This window comes from Calonectris borealis, chromosome 1, assembly GCF_964195595.1.
Source record: "Calonectris borealis chromosome 1, bCalBor7.hap1.2, whole genome shotgun sequence".
Lineage (NCBI taxonomy): Eukaryota > Metazoa > Chordata > Aves > Procellariiformes > Procellariidae > Calonectris > Calonectris borealis.
In genome coordinates this window covers 198,682,934-198,701,779 of record NC_134312.1, presented here as the reverse complement: position 1 = coordinate 198,701,779, position 18,846 = coordinate 198,682,934, and the positions used below count along the sequence as shown (strand labels likewise).

General features: G+C 50.6%; 1 protein-coding gene across 1 annotated transcript; it reads left to right on the top strand.

Annotated features, from left to right (window-relative positions):
• Window positions 1–409: 409 nt before the first annotated feature.
• Window positions 410–5,833, top strand: SHISA2 (shisa family member 2). Its single transcript, XM_075139903.1, has 2 exons — window positions 410–713; window positions 2,783–5,833. The coding sequence occupies exons 1-2, from the start codon at window positions 410–412 to the stop codon at window positions 3,334–3,336; spliced, it is 858 nt and encodes a 285-aa protein (XP_074996004.1). The 3' UTR covers window positions 3,337–5,833.
• The last annotated feature ends 13,013 nt before the right edge of the window (window positions 5,834–18,846 follow it).

Below are 18,846 nucleotides of genomic sequence, written 5' to 3'. Positions count from 1 at the left end.
GCGGCGCCCCCCGCCCCCAGCGGCGGTGCCGGGCGCGGCGCCGGACGGGGCGCACCGCGGCGGCTCCGCGCCCCCCGGGCGGGCGGGGGATTGCAACCGCACCCGCCTGCCTTCGCCCATGGGCGCGGCGCAGGGCGCAGGCCGGGCCGTCGCGGTGCGGCGGCGGGGAGGGAGTAGCGAGTAGCGGGCCGCCCGCCCGCGCCCCCCCTCCCCGCGCCGCCCGGCCAGTCCTTCCCGGCGGCGGCTCCGCACCCCGCGGGCCGGCCCCGGGCATGCGGCGACGGCAGGACCCGCGGCGAGACTCCCCGCAGCGCGGCGGCTGCATGCCCCGGGAGGCCGGGCGGCGCTGCCCCGGCGCGGGGGGGCTCTGACCGGCCCCCCGCCCGCCCGCCGCCCGCTCGGCGGCGCCATGCGGGGCGGGCGCTGCTGGCTGCTGCTGGCCGCGCTGGGCTGGCTGCTGCCGGCGGGGGCCGCGGCCAGCGGCGAGTACTGCCACGGCTGGCTGGACGGGCAGGGCGGCTGGCGGGACGGCTTCCAGTGCCCGGAGCGCTTCGACGGCGGCGACGCCACCATCTGCTGCGGCAGCTGCGCCCTCCGCTACTGCTGCTCCAGCGCCGAGGCGCGCCTCGACCAGGGCGCCTGCGACAACGACCGGCGGCAGGGCGGCGGCGAGCCGGGCCGCCCCGGCAAGGACGGCCCCGACGGCGCGGCAGGTGAGGCGGCCCCGGCACGGCCCCGGCCCCGGGGGTCCCCCGTGGCTCCGGGGGAGCCGCCGCGGGTTTGCGGCAAACTTCTCGCCCGCTCCTTCCCCTTGTCGCCGGTTCCCTTCAGCGACGAGTCGTGGGGCGAAATGAATGGAGGTGGGGCCAGCCGAGCCCTTCTGCAGCTGTTAAAGGGGGAAAAGTACCCACGCTTAGATGCTGCTTTTTCCCTTCCTGTTATTTGAAAGTCCAGCCCTGTCGTCTTTAGAAGTAGGTGACACCGCTTTCCGACAGCCTTGGACAAGCTGTTTGTCGTGTGCGGCTCCGCCACCGCTCTGAATCGGCTCCTCAGCCCTGTTTATGGTCCCAAGTGGAAAGGGAAGAAAAAAATGAAACAACCCCTATGAGTGGAAAAAAAAGTAACATGACATTTCAAAATGACTTCTGGCTGGTCCCCGCTCTAATTGTATATGTTCTCCCAGCTCAGATACCCCTGCTTGGGACTGGTTTTTACAAGATTGAATTTCAAGGATAAACTCAAGACTTCCTACTGCTGTTTAAAAAAAGCCTCAGTGGCTTCCCAGCACCCTTGCTGCCATCTCCACACGCTGAACGCACCAAAAGTTGCCTGAAGTGATGTTATAATTAGGACAGATTTACTCTCGGAAAACTTGTGTGTTAGAATCTGTGGCAAGTGCGTGCACCTGCTCAAGAGATACTGTATCGCCAAGTGCAGAAATAGAGAGAATTTTTTGCAAGCCTTTTGTTTAAAAAGTGCTAAAATTATGGAAGAAGTGGGAGAAATGTGGCCTTTTGTTTAATAACTCGCTCCACATAATCAGATGTGCAAGGTGGCGTTCTGACTTGAGCGGACAGATACCTCCCTTTGCAGTTTGGAGAAGGCGGCATTTTTCCATTAATATTTACTGCTCAGCAGCTTTGGGAGCCGGCGCCCTGCGCCGGCACTGGTTAACTCGCAGGGGGGGCAGCCGCGTCCCCCGCCCCTGTGCCCAGGGCGCGTCGTTAGCAGCGGCTGCGTTAGCGCCGGTCAGGCAGGGTCAGGCAGGGGTCCGCAGCCCTGCCCGCGTCTCGGGGCTGCCGGGTTTCGGTGGAAATGATGAAGCCCAGACGTGTTGTTGGGAGCGTTTCCAAGCGCTGAGGGGAGGCACCTTCCCCTTGTTATTCCTGGATATATCCGTGCAAATTTCTTACTGAGGCAGAGAAAACAGCTTTTTTCCCGGGAGTGCAGAACGACCAGAGCCCAGGTCCTTTCAAGGATGGTGTTCGCCATCCGCCTTGTCGGGCTCCTGACCCCACTGCTGTACTTTCTGCTCCCACCTCTCGCCCACCCTCACTCCTCCTGCCCTGAGGAGCAGGAGCCTTCTTTCAGCCTCGCAAGGAGGGATGCTGGTAGCGAAGCTTTGGAGCACGGTGCTGTCGCCCCACGGCCCGCCCCGTGGTTTCTCCCCAAACACAGGGCTGAAGCGCAGAGCGGCCGGATGCTCATCCCCGGGGCTGCAGGGTGGCAGAGCCCCTGCGACTGCTGCCCGGGTGCTACCTGGCTGTCCCCCTGCCCCGAGGGGTGGCAGCGGCTGGAGAGGGCTGGCGATGGGGTGGGATGCGATGCAGCATCGGGGTTTGAGCACCCTGTGCTCCTGAGCCCTGAGCAGGGATCCTGCCCCCAAAGTATCTCCCTATCAAACCCAGCGTTCTCTTGCCTGATTTTTCTAGCGGGGCGTACTGGAGACAAGATCTGGGTGAGATGTGGAGCGGTGGTTGATGTGGACTAGACCACTGTCAACGGGAGCGAGCCATCCTCCCCCGAGGCGTGAGCTGTGGGCTTTCCTCCCTGCTAATAACTTTAAAGCTGCTTTTGGAAACTCCAGCCCTGGGTTTCAGCAGCCCTTTTCATCCTCCCTGTGCAAAATACTCGGCTGCACATACGGCTTTTCGTGCTCACCCTTCATTGACCTGCGCTGGGAGGAGGTGGGCTCGACTTGGGGGGGGGAATGGGACCTTCTGCTGGAGCTGCTGAGGTTTGTCCTTGTCCCCCAGTGACGATGTTTTCCTTGCTGTTGCAGTGCCCATCTACGTGCCGTTCCTTATCGTCGGATCTGTATTTGTCGCCTTCATCATTTTGGGGTCGCTGGTGGCGGCTTGCTGCTGCAGATGCCTGCGGCCCAAGCAGGAGCCCCAGCAGAGCCGAGCCCCTGGGGGCACCCGCCTGATGGAGACGATCCCCATGATCCCAAGTGCCAGCACCTCCCGGGGCTCCTCTTCCCGCCAGTCGAGCACCGCCGCCAGCTCCAGCTCCAGCGCCAACTCGGGGGCCAGAGCCCCCCCGACCAGGTCCCAGACCAACTGCTGTTTGCCAGAAGGGACCATGAATAACGTATACGTCAACATGCCGACGAACTTCTCGGTGCTGAACTGCCAGCAGGCTACCCAGATCGTGCCGCACCAGGGGCAGTACCTGCACCCCCAGTACGTGGGCTACGCGGTGCAGCACGACTCGATGCCGCTGACCCCGGTGCCCCCCTTCCTCGACGGTTTGCAGAGCGGCTACAGGCAGATCCAGTCTCCCTACCCGCACGCCAACAGCGAACAGAAGATGTACCCAGCTGTGACTGTGTAGCCCTGACGCCTTCCTCCCCCTCCCCACCCGGCAGATTTTAATATCTAAACTGAACAGAGGAGAAATACTTCCTTGGAATGAAGCTCCCACAACATCACTTGTAAATAATTCTGAAAGGCTCATGCATGTCAGACAGTGTTTATAAACCATTTATTTTCATCAGGGTCCATTGCCAGAAACTGTAGGATGATATCTCTGAATTAACGTTGCCAGATACGCTCTCATTCCAGTGCATGATTTACAGTGGCGAAGGATTACGCTGAAAATGCATATGTATTTCAGATCACTGTACTTGCGAGATAAATGCCGGAGCCATTAAGTGCCCTTCAGGTATGACATGGTCAGAAGTATTTACCTAATTAATTCGTAGAAACAGTTTTGTTACACTGTACAAGACCACAGTACTTAAGAAACCTCTTTTCTCCTCTCCCAGCTCCTTAATGACATTTCCCGTTGCTTTACAGACAATCACAACTGAGAGCCGAACAGTGCAATCCCTGCGTGCCGTTTGCTGGTACCAGCCCCTATGGTTTCTTACGCACCCCAGTTCGGGGGGAAATGCCACAAAAGGCTTAGTCTTGCAAGAACCAATTTTCCTCGTCCCTGGTATTTACGTAGGAATCAGAAGAGTGTGAATTATTCGGCTCTTCCTTCCAGTGCACTTGAAACCCGTCTTGATTTGGATTTGCCTCAAGATCAGGACCCAGGAGTGGTTTGCACAGACTTCATCTTTGTGAACTTTTTACTAAAAACAGGGTACGAGGTGCTTGCTCTTCCTGACGCTCAGCAAAGCTGTTGGTACAGCTAGCAGCGTCTGAGCTGACACTGCCTTTCAGAGAAAGGTCGGACTGTGACTCCAAACACGCCTGATTTATCCTCACTTCCCATGAAACAGTAAACCCGTGTGAATGCGCACGAAGTTGTCAGACCCAAACCCTGCTTGCAGTCGAGTCTGACCATAGGAAAACGGGCTTCGTCCCCCCGCCAGCTCGCTCCGAGTCCCCAGCCCTGCTCCCCGGGGGTCACGCAAAGCTGCCCCGACCTGGGCACGGAGGGGCTGGCGGAGGTCTGAAACCCGTCCCCTTTTCTTCTTTACCCGTGGGGCGGAGGAGTAGGAAGGCACAGCTGTATTTAAAAACAAGGCAAAAGACCCAACCGAAGGATGAAGGTGCTTGCGGCTCCGCGTGATGCCACGGGGGTCAGGGAGGAGGCGGGATGCCGGGGGGGCACTTTGTGCTGGAGCTGCTGGCTCCGTCTGGGGAAAAACACCTCTCCAGGTTGAAGAGGCAACAGCGTGCTGGGAATAATCAGACCGTGCTAATTGTAATATATCACCCTGGATGCAACAAACTATTTAAGGCTGGTTTTGTCTCTTAAAAAGTGTAATCTCTGCATTTCCATCCATTTCTTCTTCAGCCAAAATACCGCAACAGAGGACTGAGGGCATGTACCAAAACCAGGCAATTACAGACCAGAGCTGATAAAAGGTTTCTTATTGTCTGATACTGTATCAGTATGTAGCAATAACTGTGATACTACTATTTTTTGTATGTCTGTTTTTAAATTACGCATATGTGCGGAAGCATTGCCAAATCCAATGGTTTACTCGTAAACATGCCACACACAGGCAATCTGCAGCGGGCAGAAATGGTTTGACCACTGACATAGGAAAATGAATAGGTAATTTATCCCAGCTCTGCTGTTCCTGGCTGCGATCGCCCATTCAGCGTGTGGGACCTGGACAGAAGGATTGGCTTACGAGACCCGGCTTCCCCTCCAGCCCGGCTGGGCGGCTTTGGCAAGGCAGCGACCGGCTGCTGGAGGCGTGGGGTGACTGCTGTGCTCTGCCCGCACAGCTGGGTGCTCGGGCGATCTTTAAAGGCAGTAGGTGCACCAGAGCTGGGTGCTGCCAGGCTTCTGAAGGACCCAACGTGCACTCGGGTCTCGTGGGGATTTAGGGTTCTACCTGCCCACATTGCAGCTTGGTCACGCTGACCCTCCAGAGCTGAGTTGGCATCAGGCGCGGGGGCTCGGATGCCTCCAGCTGCTGGTGGCTTCGGCAGGAGCTGGAGGTGCTTGGCCCCAGGTGAGACCCGGCCTGTTACTGCGTGGCCAGACGACAAGGCCATCGTCTTTCCCAACTGTGAACCAAGTCAGCTCTCGGCCCCCCGCCAGCGCACGCTGCCTGCCTTGCTCCTCTGACCTATGAAATTCAGGTGAATCTCTTTGTATATTGTTTACTTGTTTAAAAAAAAAGAATTAAGTTAAATTTAAGTCTGTAGAAATCAATTTACAACTGAAGGCAGAGAAACCTGAGTTGTAATAAAAGGAAGTTTGTGAGATGTGGTGGGTTTTTTTATGTCATGTACAATAATGTAAAACCAATGTTACCATTTCGTATAGCTTTTAAATCTCTGAAAGGGAACTTGCTTTAAAGTGTTTCTTACAAATGGAAAAAAAGCCCCCTTTGTTTCTTAATAAATACTTTATGGTGTGACTTTGGTTTTGTTTGCTTTGTTACAGTTTTTTTTCCTTCAGTTAATGCTTTACTTTTTATCTACAAGAGCACATCTGACCAGCCCAGTTCTCCAGACCCTGGCAAAAAGCAAAGTTAGGATTTTTGGCTGTGTTTTTAAAGAGTAACAGTAAAAACAACAACTGACATGGCTGAACGCTTGGTCAGTCTGTACATGGCACGTCCCGAAATGCCACGGCTTCCTGGTGTCCAGGCTGGGAGCAGAAAGCTGGCAGGGGAGGAGGGGTCAGTCACAGCTTAGAGCAGATGTGCTGAAGTGACGAGCACTTCACAGCAGGAGAGGCCAATAGCTTGTGTCAAAGCTTTTTCTCATATTTTTATGTTGGTTTTTTTTTTTCCCCCGGGCAGTTTTTTTTCCCTTGGTCGAGAGGGGCAGGGTTTTTTCTGCTGCCCGTGGTGACTATGGATGGCATAGGGAAAGAGAACGTGGAAACTGTTGCTGATAAACTGTGAGCAAGCACGAGTGGTGGTGAGGAAAGATGCATTTATTCACTTTTTATAGGCTACAGTGCTAGTTGAGACACAGGGTCTATTTGATTGCAACTCAGAAGGAATAGTCCCACGTGTAACACAGTAACTGGAAAACCCCGGTGGGGTGCTGCTGCGTAGCACTGCGCCATGGCAGCCCCGGGGTGGGCTCGGACCAGGGACCAGGATGGGCACGGCGGCCCTCAGGTGAACGTGCGTTTGTTCCATAGGAGAGCCGGTCTTCCCCTTTTCTTTATAATGCAAGAGCCTAAAATCTGAAGACTAAAAAATCACAGCCACACTTCTAAACCTGCTGCGTGGCCCATAAATACATTTTTAGCCTTATATGGCTGCAAGAAGGGATGGAAACATTTCTGTGGCCACTTCACCCACCCTGCAGCCCTGGCCAAGGGCTCCCCGTGGGGCTCTCCACGGTGGGTCATGCGGCTCCGTGCGGGATGACTCATGGCTCCGCAAACCCGCCCTGCGAGGCCGTACGCCCTTCTGCTTGCTCAATTTCATCCCATTACTGAGCCCCATATTCCTAGATGGCCCTAAACAATTCCTCCTTTTTCCTGCTCTTTACACCCCTTAAATTTATGTTCTCGCTCACTTGCAGTTTAAAGTGTATGGCGTACGTTTTCAGTGCCTGTCTCTGAATACATTGCTGCCTATTTAAGGCACCGAAGTGTTCGGTACTGTGCCGTGCCAGAGATGGTGTGCACGGTAACCAGCAGCGATGTGGGGAGAAGCCAGCAAGCCATTACAGGCTGGTTTGCCCATAGCACACCCCAGCGCGCCGCTGGTGTCCTCGCAAGGGGAATGGTGGGCAGGTGGTGTCCCCGAGGCAGCCGCAGGCAATCCCGCCAGGCTCAGACAGCGCTGGCCACAGGCTGGGCCTGCGTCCGCCTGCGCTGGCTCAGAGCAAGCCAGTGGCCCGGCCGACCCACAGTGCCCAAACCACTGAGCCACGCAGGGGACCAGCATGGGATCATCACCAGCGACACGACCCCCTCACAATACGGACGTGGAGAACTACTTTGAAATGTCTTGCCTATTAGCCCGGCATGATCAGAGGACAAAGCCTGTTCCTCCCCATTAGCAGGAGGTTCGTGTGCCCCCATACCGCTGTTACCAGCTGTCGCCACGTTTATTAGGGGAAAGTGGAGCTTGATGCAATTAAAGGCTGTTTCTCAAATGTGGCCCATAATGCCCAGGATTTGGGTCCCAGCTCAGCCCATTAACCTCAGCACCTCCCTTTACAAAATAGCTAATTTACTGTTCACTTTCAGTCTTGCCAGAGCTCTTCTTTCCCCTCCAGTTTTCTGCTTTCCCATTCTTTTCCTCCCACTGAAGTTGTTACTAAATATTATTCCCCACATGTATTCCCTTTTATTTTTCCAAGCTGAATCTCATTTTATTGTTTCCTGCTCATATTTCTTGCCTCTCTGTAGGTCCCTTTGTATTAGTGCTCTGTCCTCAGTGGGGTTTGCAGTGTTTTCCTGCCCTTGCAAACGGGATCACTTGCAAACGGTCTGAACAAGTCGCTTAAGCCTGTGCCTTTTCCTTTCTCCTCTTCCCCATCCACACTGAATGGAGCCAGTTCAGTGGGACCCTGCCCTCCCTGGGGGCTCACAGTGTCCCCTGTCCTGTAGCAGAGCATTTAATCTCCATGACAGCATTTCTGTGCAACATGAATGGCCAGGTAACACCAGCCACGGTGCTGTAGCAGCCTCCTGTGCCTCATCAGTGGGGAGATGCCCACCACACTGGCCCCATGGCACAAAGTATCAGTGTGGGCTTCACCCATGGAAAGACCTCACATGAACCAACACCACGGCGTGGCTGCTTTGCACCAGCTGAATGCTGTGCCCAGCCCCAGAGGTGAGACTGGGCTGGGCGATGTCTCGCCCCAGCACCCTCGGGTGCACCAGTGCCCACAGCTCCTGGGATGGACCCGGCCCCAGGTGCAGCCGCCCCATGGGGCGGCATGACAGCCCAGCACAGCACTGGCGGCTCTCCCTGCTGCACATAAACCCCTTTCCTTCCCGACACTTACCGGTCTTGTAATTTGCTCACAGAAATGCGGTCATATTTCTTGGCTCAATTTGCTCTTTTTATCTGGAAAATGTCAGCGCACTGACCCCGGGCTTTTTTCACCTGGCTCACAACCCCGCACCTCTCACCTTCTCCAGCTCCTCCACGCTGGCTTATTCACAACATTTTCTCTGGGCCTTCTGTCTTCTCCATCTCCTGCTTGCCCCACGCCAGCCCTGCGCCCTGCTGAGCCGGACCTCTCACTGCATGGGGGCAGCTGGTTAATGAGTGGAGGCACAGCATCATTAGGAGACTATGTGCCCATTTAACAAAGGTGATGACTCCCTGGTTTTCCAAATACTCAGAGCCAGAAGGCAAACATTTCACTAGGCATGGCTGAAAAGTTGCGAGGTGTGTCAGGGGCCGAGTAGCCGCTTGCTCCCTAATGTTCGTTGGAAAAGGGGAGAGAAGCCTCTCCGAAGTGTAATGTGAATCACAGCTCTCAGACTGTGCTCAGACTTAAAGTGCCTCCAGCATTGTATTGGCCACCAGCTTTGGCAAAAGAAAGTTAATTTAATTTATATTTTCTTCATATTTATCAATTTTGGTGGTTATTTCTGATGAGATGAAACCACACAGGTAACAACTCCAACAGTCACCTTCTGCACCAGGCAAAGCCCGGTGGGTGCGCGCGGCTCACTGACACGTCGTTTCCTTCTCTCGTTTGCGGCGTTGACAATACGTCAGGAAATATGAAAGAAAACTCACCTTGAACTTTGCAAACAGAATCTTGTCTGCCATCGCAGGCTCTTTTAACCCACTTAGTAGGCTTGTAATAGCAAAAGTATAATTCAAATATTCAAGAAAGAGTAGAAGTAACATCCTTCCTCCTAGACACGATAATCCTTCACTTTCAGTTGAGCAATCCCTTATTTGCTGTATCAGTCCTTCAGAAAACCTCCAGCAAAATCAAGGCAAACAATGATATATCAAGCTGAAAAGCGTCATTTAATTCAAAAGATGAGTCGCCTTCCATCAAGCCTTCCTTGTGTTTAATGCTGAAGCAGCTCAGGGCACAGCCCAAACTGGTTTGTCTTTGTAGGTTAACTTGAAAACAAAAAAAGTAGGAAGGCACCACTTTGGATCCTATCAATCAATCCTAATAAGCCAGGGCAAGTGAACATCAAGTCAGGGTGCAGTAACACAACAATAAAATAAAATTACTTATCTCCCTTCCAAGATATTGAGCAACCTCCTTCAATCAGGTTTGGAAAGTACTTTGAAAGCTGACGAGGACGGGCTGACAGAGCGTTTGATGCTGCTGGGCACAGAGCCGAGCTCAGCTGGGCCACAAACTTCCCTGAGCTCAATGGCACTGCGGCCGCTCACCCCAGGGCAAGCCCGAGCCGGCACAGGACATCGCTCCTCCGAGACAAGGACACCAGCGTGTTGTGCAGTCTCTGCTATGATTTATCACCCAAACAGTGAATACTGGCTTATGCAGCTGCTAATTCCCTCAGTATTTGCTTTTGAGAGAATGAATCCTATTGACTTCAAATGCGAGACAGTCTGCGCATGACTGTAAATGTCTCGTTATCGGGGAAAAAGTGATTCTCAGTTTACATTGGTGCAAGCCAAAAGCAACCGCTGCAGACCTCGTGTGCAGTCAGAATCAGGCTCTCAGTTTAAAAGCTAAAATGCCACCTTCACTACGTACAGGTAAATATGTACAGCCATCATACAGGATTTAATTAACACGTACGATATAGGTATGTAGTTCAAGCTCTGATACCAGGCTTCACATCCAAATGAACTGACACTAGGACTACATTACATTTTTTTCCAGATAAAATCCCGTATTAGTGTGCTTGGAGGCAGCTCCTTCCACAACTGGCAACATGGGGAAAGGAAGGAGGGAGATGGACCAGTACAGTTACAAATCCAGTGCGTTATACAGACACAACCCAACCCAACCCAACCCAACCCAACCCAACCGTCCCTTTCTTCCAGTTTTATTTCTCCTGAGGGACCAGGAGGTGCTCCTGCTGCCTGTAGTCGTTACTATCAAGAACCACCAGCTCCATGGCATCAGTCAAGACCAATGAACCAGTCCTGTTCATTCGATTGCGACACCTGTGCTGAGTGTTTGTCCTCAGGCCGGAGGTCAGCAGCTACCAAGCCATCAGACACAAAGCAGTGGTGAGAGCTGAGGCTCCCAGACATTTCGCTGCAGGACTTAGGTGCCAAAACGCCTTGAAAGCTTGCAGCTTCAGGGTATATGTCTTCATCACTCAAGGCCCTGCTTCATGTGACCCAGCATGCTCAGTCTCCCCACCACTCCAACAACATGAATCAGGGCAGCACCTGATACCATGGGAACTGCAGAGGGGAACCAGGACCACGTCTTCCACCATCACCCCACCGTCCATCAAATCAGTCACGACATGAAAAATGCAGCATGAGCTCCCTCCTATCAAGCTTTCTCATGGCATGTGTCCTGGCTGAGCATGGCCACCACAGCATCTCACCAGCATGGCTCACCATTCCCCATCTTGGATGCAGCCCGCTCACCATCTGCCCAAGAGCCACCTCCTCAGCAGGGATGACTGAGAAACTGCAGTGGCTTTTGGTGGCATTTCCAAGCCTCATTTCTCCGCAGCCCCATATTTCTGCTGAGAAGGAAGCAGGAGTAAACCCACTGCTCCGTCCAAGTTTCTGAGAACCAAATGCTGGGGGAGCTTGAAGAGGCGCGGGGCTGGGCTGGAGGGAGGGCCGGTGCTAGGTGGCTGGGTACTGCCGCAGCAGCGCTCGCAGAAAGGGATTATGTTTCTGAAATCTTCTTGCTTAACATTCCTCAACCGGACCTTTCTCAGTTACACTTTTATTTTCTAATGCTCCCGTTTCAGCCTTGGGCATTAATCTATGGGTTTAGGGACTTTGATTCTCCTTTGGTCGGGTATGAGGCACCGAAGATTGCCAGCAACAGACTTAACAGCTGCTCCAGCAAATATTTGGCTCTGGGACACGAGCACTAGACGCTCTCACAGCCTTGCCTGTCAAACTGTTAGAGGGAAAGTCTCTGAGGTGATTAGTCAACTAATATATCTAATAAGGGGTTTAAGCAGCAATCCATTATATTTAACAAATCTGAGAATCATTTCACTTTAAGTGCGCTGTACAAGAGATGACAGTGCAGGGAGCAGTCAGCTAAGTATCGAGTTCTCCCACCACCAACGGAATAAAGCTTATTCAAGTTTATCATCAATTTTACTTGGGCATAATTGATTGCCCAGATGTGTGAGAAGTCTTAACACACGGTGAAGTTCCCGCTGCTACATGCTTGCAGGCTGGACTGCTGCTACGGAGGCCCAGGGAAGGAGCGGGCGTATACCGCAGCACAACAGGGATACACAAGGAGTTCACCGCCGGCTTTTTATTTTTCTGCAAAGGAAAAGCAGGTACTAGGTCTGGCTTCTGGGATGAAAGTATTTTGAAATGTGCTCAAGCAATGACTTGTAAAGGGAAGAGGGGAAATTTGGCTTACACCTCCTTTTTGTTTCCTAATTTAAAAAATCCAGAACTAATTTGTTGTTTTAAAGAAGTGTCTCTGTGCTCTTAAAAGTGGTTCTGTTGGCAATCTATAAGGAAAAAAAAATTCATCAAGTTATAGCACCCTAAGGAGGAAAAGTTTTAGCCAGACTATATATAAATATGCATTTTGTTTCTGATAAAATCTGTTTAATTCCAGTATCTAATAATATTTGGACAAAAAGATCTCTTTGTTGAAGCTCATACACTTATACTTTCTATACGGATCTTATAATGCGTGTTGCCCATGGTCACCAAAAATCGAGTAAGGCCAATCTTTTCGGCAAATTTAACTTTAGCTGTGACTTCAGTATCACTCCTGACTCGGTGCACGCGTCATGGTTTTGTTCAGGAAGGATGCTGCTGTTGCCTTGAGTTGGGCTGCGCCCTGAGGTCTTAACGCCCAGGCTCGCCCGGCTGAGCTGCTGAGTCTCGCCGTGCGCCATCCCCCAGCTTCCCAGCAGGCCCAGCACGAGGGACAAGGTGGTTCACAGCTCACTATGAAAAAATACTCACTAAATGGAAAGAACATATTGTAGCAGAGAGGATCACAGCACGTGTGCCCCGGAGCATATGGATGCAGAGCTACTGGGGACACGAGAACCTTTGTGTGGTGCTTCATGCTGCCGGTCTTGCTTGAGGCAAGAGAGCTTGAGAGGTACTTCTCCGGGCAAGACAAGGTGAGCGAGCTTGGCAGCATCAGGCGAGCACCATCAGCAGAGGCTGGACGCGATATTCCTGATCAGGCAGAAGCAGGAGAAATCCTACCCCTGCACTCACAATGGTTTGGAGAAAGGCATCTCTCATGGTCTTGCATCACCTCACGTCTTGATGCATCACCAGACCACTCTCCCCCCGCAAACACAAGAGCATGGCCGAGTGTTAAAAAAGCCTATTGCAAATTTAGCTGCAAGAAGGGAGGAAACAAGATTTTAGGGCTTAATTTTCCCCTGCTGTGTCTAACGTGACTCAGCTGGGACAAAAGATTTCCAAGGTTTACTGTGGGGAAGCCTTGGTGAGATCAAATGTATCATTTGTAGGAGAATATCTGTCCATCTAGTTTATATAAAAAGATGGTTCTCCCCCTGGAGACACTATTCAAATATCAGGTACCTACTGTAAGCTCACCAGTACCATTCTTATTTCGCCATAATAGTCTTGCGTTTGGGGCCTGATTCGAGACCCACTAAAGGAACCCAAGCCTTGTCCTTGGCACTAACAGAAGCAGGCCTTTAAAACACACCCAAAAGGTCATGAAAAAATAAAAATAATCCACTCACCAGCTTTGCAGACTAAATCTCAAATGCATGCAACATTGAACTCTTGCTGCAAAACTTGCAGGGGGGATAAAACAAACAAGCCTCGGTCCACTGGGTTGCTTTAATAAAAGGTTTATTGGAAATATCTTTGTGCAGACATACAACAGTCAACAATGCTGTTCAAAGCTACAAATTTGCTAAGTTTTCCAAACCTTCTAAAAATACAAGTAAATGACCTTCATTTGTATTCAGTCTGGGAGGGAAACAAACCCCACTGTAATGCGATGCTGTATTTAAACTACCAGAGGACATTAATAGGATGTGAAAATAGTAACACTTCTAGAGGAAAAAACCCACACACCACTGCTGCTCTGCTGGGAGCCAATTAAACATCCCCCCACAGCATTACTCCTCTCTGCATATCCAGATTAAAACCTCCCCATCTGAAACAATATTTAAGCAATTTGAGTACAGATATGACAGAGAAGCAGGCACATGACTTGGCTTGCTGATGAAAAAGGTGCTGTTAAAGATCCTGTCACTCAAGCCACTGAATATTTGACCTCCCAGCGCAATGGGCTGCACTTCGGGGGCAGGAGGAGGGACAGGGAGACGTTTTCAAGTCGGATGACTCTTCCAACACACACATGCATACACAGTCCCAGAGGGCTTGGCTGCCTCATTGCTTTGTATTTGGAGCCCTTTTTTTAAAAAAGAGTTGAGAAACAACTTCGAGCAACTTTCCAGTCTATGAGCTTTTGACGGTAAGGACAGCAAGTGCCTGCGTTTCCTTCCTGAATCAAAATATCAACCAGAAGGGCAAAGGAGAGCATATGCACTGTCTGTTAAATTCCATGTTTTCTAAGAAACCCTGCAGATGTTTTGAAATTCATTAATTTATGCCAAGACGACATCTGGAACATCTTCGCAGGGAAGCCACCCAGTAAGGTGGTCAGAACTTAAAACAATCACGTCTTTCTGTTAATGTTGGCTTTTTCCCTTGGCTTCATCACTCCACAATTACAAGGGTGCTGACCTCCCGGCTATGCACAGTGACAGTTTGGCAATATATTAGTCTTTTCTTCATCGTTAGACTTCTGCGTGACTGCCCAGAGCTGGGCTCGCCCACACAGAATTTGTCATTTACCCACTTCTATTTCTCTTTAGTAGCTACAGAGATGCTGAGGGAGAACGATCCCCTCGTGGCAGACTTCAGGAGAACTTCTCTCACCTTCTTCATACATAAAGGAAGGCTTTGGAGAAACTCAGCTATTTTACCTTCTGTCCACACCGCAAATAAGCAGGCCACGTATCCAAACGAAACAACCCCTAGGCTTCACGCTCTGTCACAAAGAGACCCAGGTCCCCAGATTAACAGCCCCTTCCACCAGCCTAGGGGATAGGAGCCTGCTCAGGAGCAACACCTAAGGAGAAGTCCCATTAATTCTCCATGAAAGATATTCAGGACTGAAATAATTTCAGTGCTCCGTTCCTGTGGGTCCATGAGGCAAAACAGCAGCCACTAAACAATTTAGCAACCTGTCATCACCCAGAAAACAACCTGCTAGAGTCAAGGGATGCTAAGCAGGGGGGCTTCTGGCAGGGACACATTCCCTTTCTCCAAGCCCGGGACTCAGCTTGGTGCCAGAGAAAGCCCAGCTTCAGGAGGTAACGGAGCTTTGCAAGCTCACAAGACAGCTCTCTTCCTCCCTTCCCAGAGCTGCAGGAAGGAACCAGAGAAGTAAGCTTTATCACAGCTCTTCAGGGAAGCCCAAGGAATCCCTCCCCTCCCTCGCCTCTAACAGCAGCAGTGGTCTTGGCCAAGCTATTTCGTTTCCCAGTCCCTTCACCCCTCCAGACACCCCTTCCGAGAGCACATTCCCAGCCAGATAAACCCAGCCAGGCTGTCTGGGCTTTCTGCAGGTCACCGAGAAGCAATCACCTTTGGGATTCACTTGTGTGGCCAAGCAGCACAGGGAACTTTCTGGTTTTCATTTGCCAACAAGGCTCAAAGTCTCCATTAATCTTGCTGCCAGGTAAGGAAAAGGTATCGAAAGAGTTATTCTCTGTACCCATATGGATTTATTTTGTTGTCATCTATTGTATTGACCTGTCCTGTGGCCTTCTCCAGACACACAGCTCTGGTCACAAGCACTGAAGGGTAGTGGAGGCTCTCTTGGGTGTCTGGAAGATAATGAAGCTTTCAGGTAAGAGGATCTGAGCTCTCTCCCTCCTGAAGCTATTCAGTTCTGAGAAGTCAGTGTAAGCTGTATTATAAGACTAGTGAAAATAAAATGGGAACAGGGCTGTATTAACTGTGTAATCAAACTGAGGGGACTTGCCCCAACCCCATACAGAAGGAGAAAGCTCTAAGAAAAAAAAAAAAAATCAATGCGTATGGTTTCACCAAATAAAGCACCGAGCCCTTCGTGTATGGTACAGAAAATGGATAAAAGCATGTTTCACTCTATTCTAACAGGAATTGCTTGCTGTCAACCCACAAAGCTCAGCATCAGGAAGAATAAGCTCCAGAAAGAAACTACCTGTCTGAAAGCTCAGGTCATGGCAAAGGCCCGACCTCATCAGTACTAACAGGTCATTTCCAAAGAAGCAGGGCTGTGCTCCTGGAGCAGCTTGGTTTACCCCTGCTGCTGCTGGCAGAGTCCCACCGGCCACTGTCTATGACACCACCACAAAGACAACCATACCACTGTGTTAGGGAACAGGCAGCTGCTTGGGGCTGCCTCTCTCAGCCTGGCTGGGGAGCTGCTCTTCAGAGCGGGATCCGGGACAGAGCTCCTGCACAGACGGCTTCTGAGGAACAGTGACCTGGCTGCAAATAAGCAACACACTAAAGAGAAGTGCCATTGTCTGTTTGCTCACTCACCAAGTGACAACAGTTGCTCACACAGGGCCTGACCGGTGGGATGGAAATGGGCTGTGTACACGTCCAGACATCAGATTCATAACCTGAGTCTACATGTCTTGTACACCTCTTTACACTGTCTGCAGTGACAATTGAGAGTTACGGCTAGGAAAACACCTGGATTTGAATTCAAAACTCTCCCCATTTGATAGGCACTTTGGCTGTGCCTCTAACAGCTGCCTGTGGGACAGCCTCAGGGCTGTGCCCAGGGGACCCTGTAGGTACAAGGTAGGGAGAAGGGTCTGGATCTGCTTAGTACTCAGCATCCTCGAGGAGGTGTGGAGCTGCAGCATAGACAGACTCTGGAAGAGATGAGTACAAGGGTCCTTCCTGATAGGACAGAAGGAGCGCAACTGTCTGAAGACTGAGAAACATGCATGGTCAGTGCCACATTTCAGAAGCAAACTGCTACCTGGATGCATCAGGTATAGCATAGACACAGCCAAATCCTCCTCCAAGCCATCAGGTATTTTATAATCATCACCATTTATTGTTAGACTCAACAAGACACAAAGGGCTCTTCCTGCAAACTGACTGAAGTTAAGGCATTGATACTGTGTGATGATCCAAAACTAAGGTAAAATACCCTCAGTGCCTTAAAAGTAGGGAGAAATCTGACAAATCCAAAGTGCTCCTCAGGGGTGAAACACCTGCTCAAGGGGTGCTCTGCTTCAAACTTGAGCTGTGAGGCATAACAGCAAAAGTACAGTCCTCAGAGTATTTAAAAATGAAATTAAGTCATTATCTATAAAACCAAGGGAAAACGTAAATAGGGCATCACTAGTCTGCACTGATGACTGGAGGCAATGCAAAACAGCAGATTTGGTGAGTTAGCCCAAAAGGGCAAATTAAGCCTGCAGGACAGGGACAGCTTAAGGACCACGCACCTCTCAAGCTCTTGGGGTTGTCCATAGAGGGCCAAGTTGCACCCAGTGTGGCCACTGACCGTGTCATAGTCCCTGCATTTCACTTATTCTGGTGCACCTGAGCTTTCTCTTCTTTATTTATGAGCATTGACTGTCTCCCAGCAAACACACTCCAGTACATGCTGCAAAAATAATGTAATCTGGGTAACAGGAGACTTCCCTGCAGCATCTGCTATTAGCTGCTGGCTGAGGCAGGGGAAGAGACTGCACATTTTTGGCGTGCACTAAGAGGCGTGAGGTCTAGTGAAGTGCAGATTAGCGAGGCTTGACTGTTATCTTAATTTACAGCCCATATAGTTCATGTTAACTCCACACACATTTTTAGATACATTAGCAGCTTAGTTTGACTCAGATACTTTTATTGGTTATTCGCCATTTCTCCTTGACAAGTTATTACTGACTTCCCTTGCTAGCTCCCTACAGCAAGACCTGAAGCCCTGTCAAGGAAAAGAAAATGTCAACAGACTTCTCAGCAGTGCTTAGCTCAGGCTCCCACTCACCGGCTTTAATTTGCTACTAGGCAATCGTTAAAGGAACAGCAGCTTCTATGCAAGCAGCGACTATGGTGTTACAAAAAGAAGCAACCAGATCCAGGTTTAATTCAGGGGAATCACCACTTCCTTCAGAACATTCAAACCCCCACCACCATTTTGGTCAGTGCAGAGAGCTGCCCAAGAAACCCTTTTCTGATCAAACCTAGGTAGTTAAGTCTGGACAGTCAAGCAGAAATCTCCCATTCCTTCTCCTCCGACACCCTGTCTAGTTGGTAACAGTTTCAAAAAGCACTTTCAAAGGTTGCTGTTACTGCTACATGCATTTGCAAGGAATTCTGTTGATGCAGAGCAGCTGCCCTTCTCCTTACCGGAATACACCTCATCATTGTTCACCAAGACAAGCAACTCCAACAGTCAGGCTACAGCATATTACAATACATTAATTCCTGTAATCACTCCAAAGAACAAGAAGAATGCCAGGTCTTGACCTGGGTGGGCTCTACAGGATTAACTCAGCTAGAGATTAAGGCCTTACAGTGATGATAAAGTCTGACCCGCTAGCCCCAGTGTCGCATACTGTATAGCCCTGTGACAAACCCCATGTGTAATTCCCATTGAGCTGACATCCAACACATGTACCTCAATCTAAGCCACTATTCACTCTAGGGAGGGTTTGTGTTTGTGACACACACTGACCTCAATTTACAGAGAGGTCAAAATGATACAGCCCATAGTCTGCACTAATAAAATAAATCACAGTAGATGACAGCTGCTCCTCCCCAGTATCTCTCATTATGTTCTGTAAAATTTTGTTGCACAAAGTTAAGAACAGAAAAGACTCCAGGATCCTTTCTGTTCTCTGCTCAACACATTTACTTGCCCTTCTTCATATCCAGAGGTTTTTAAGTTTTTTTTCTGTATCCTCATGAAAAGCCTCCAAATTGTTTACATACCAATGTTTAGTGTGTGGCTTAGAGTACAAAGACTAAGCTAATCTTGCTTTGTCTTGATGGGAAGTTAATTTTCCTTGTGTTGTTACAAAAAGGAAGAAACAGTTAGCAGTTTTGAGGACAGGCTTACACCACACATCTCCTAAACAGTTTTTTTTTCTAAATAAAAGAAAGCATTTAACAGGTTAGATCAGCATTACGATTTAAAAGCTCCTGGGACCAGGTTTACCCTCCCCTTATTTATTCTCTGCACTAGTATTCGTGCCTTTAAACAAAATTAATCTCCCGGAAAATACATACACCCACGCTTGGCCCCTTGACATTCA

Coding starts and splice junctions, on each gene's coding strand:
- SHISA2 (XM_075139903.1), top strand. CDS start 410: ATGCGGGGCGGGCGCTGCTGGCTGCTGCTGGCCGCGCTGGGCTGGCTG. Junction 714..2,782: donor CGGCCCCGACGGCGCGGCAG/GTGAGGCGGCCC, acceptor TTGCTGTTGCAG/TGCCCATCTACGTGCCGTTC.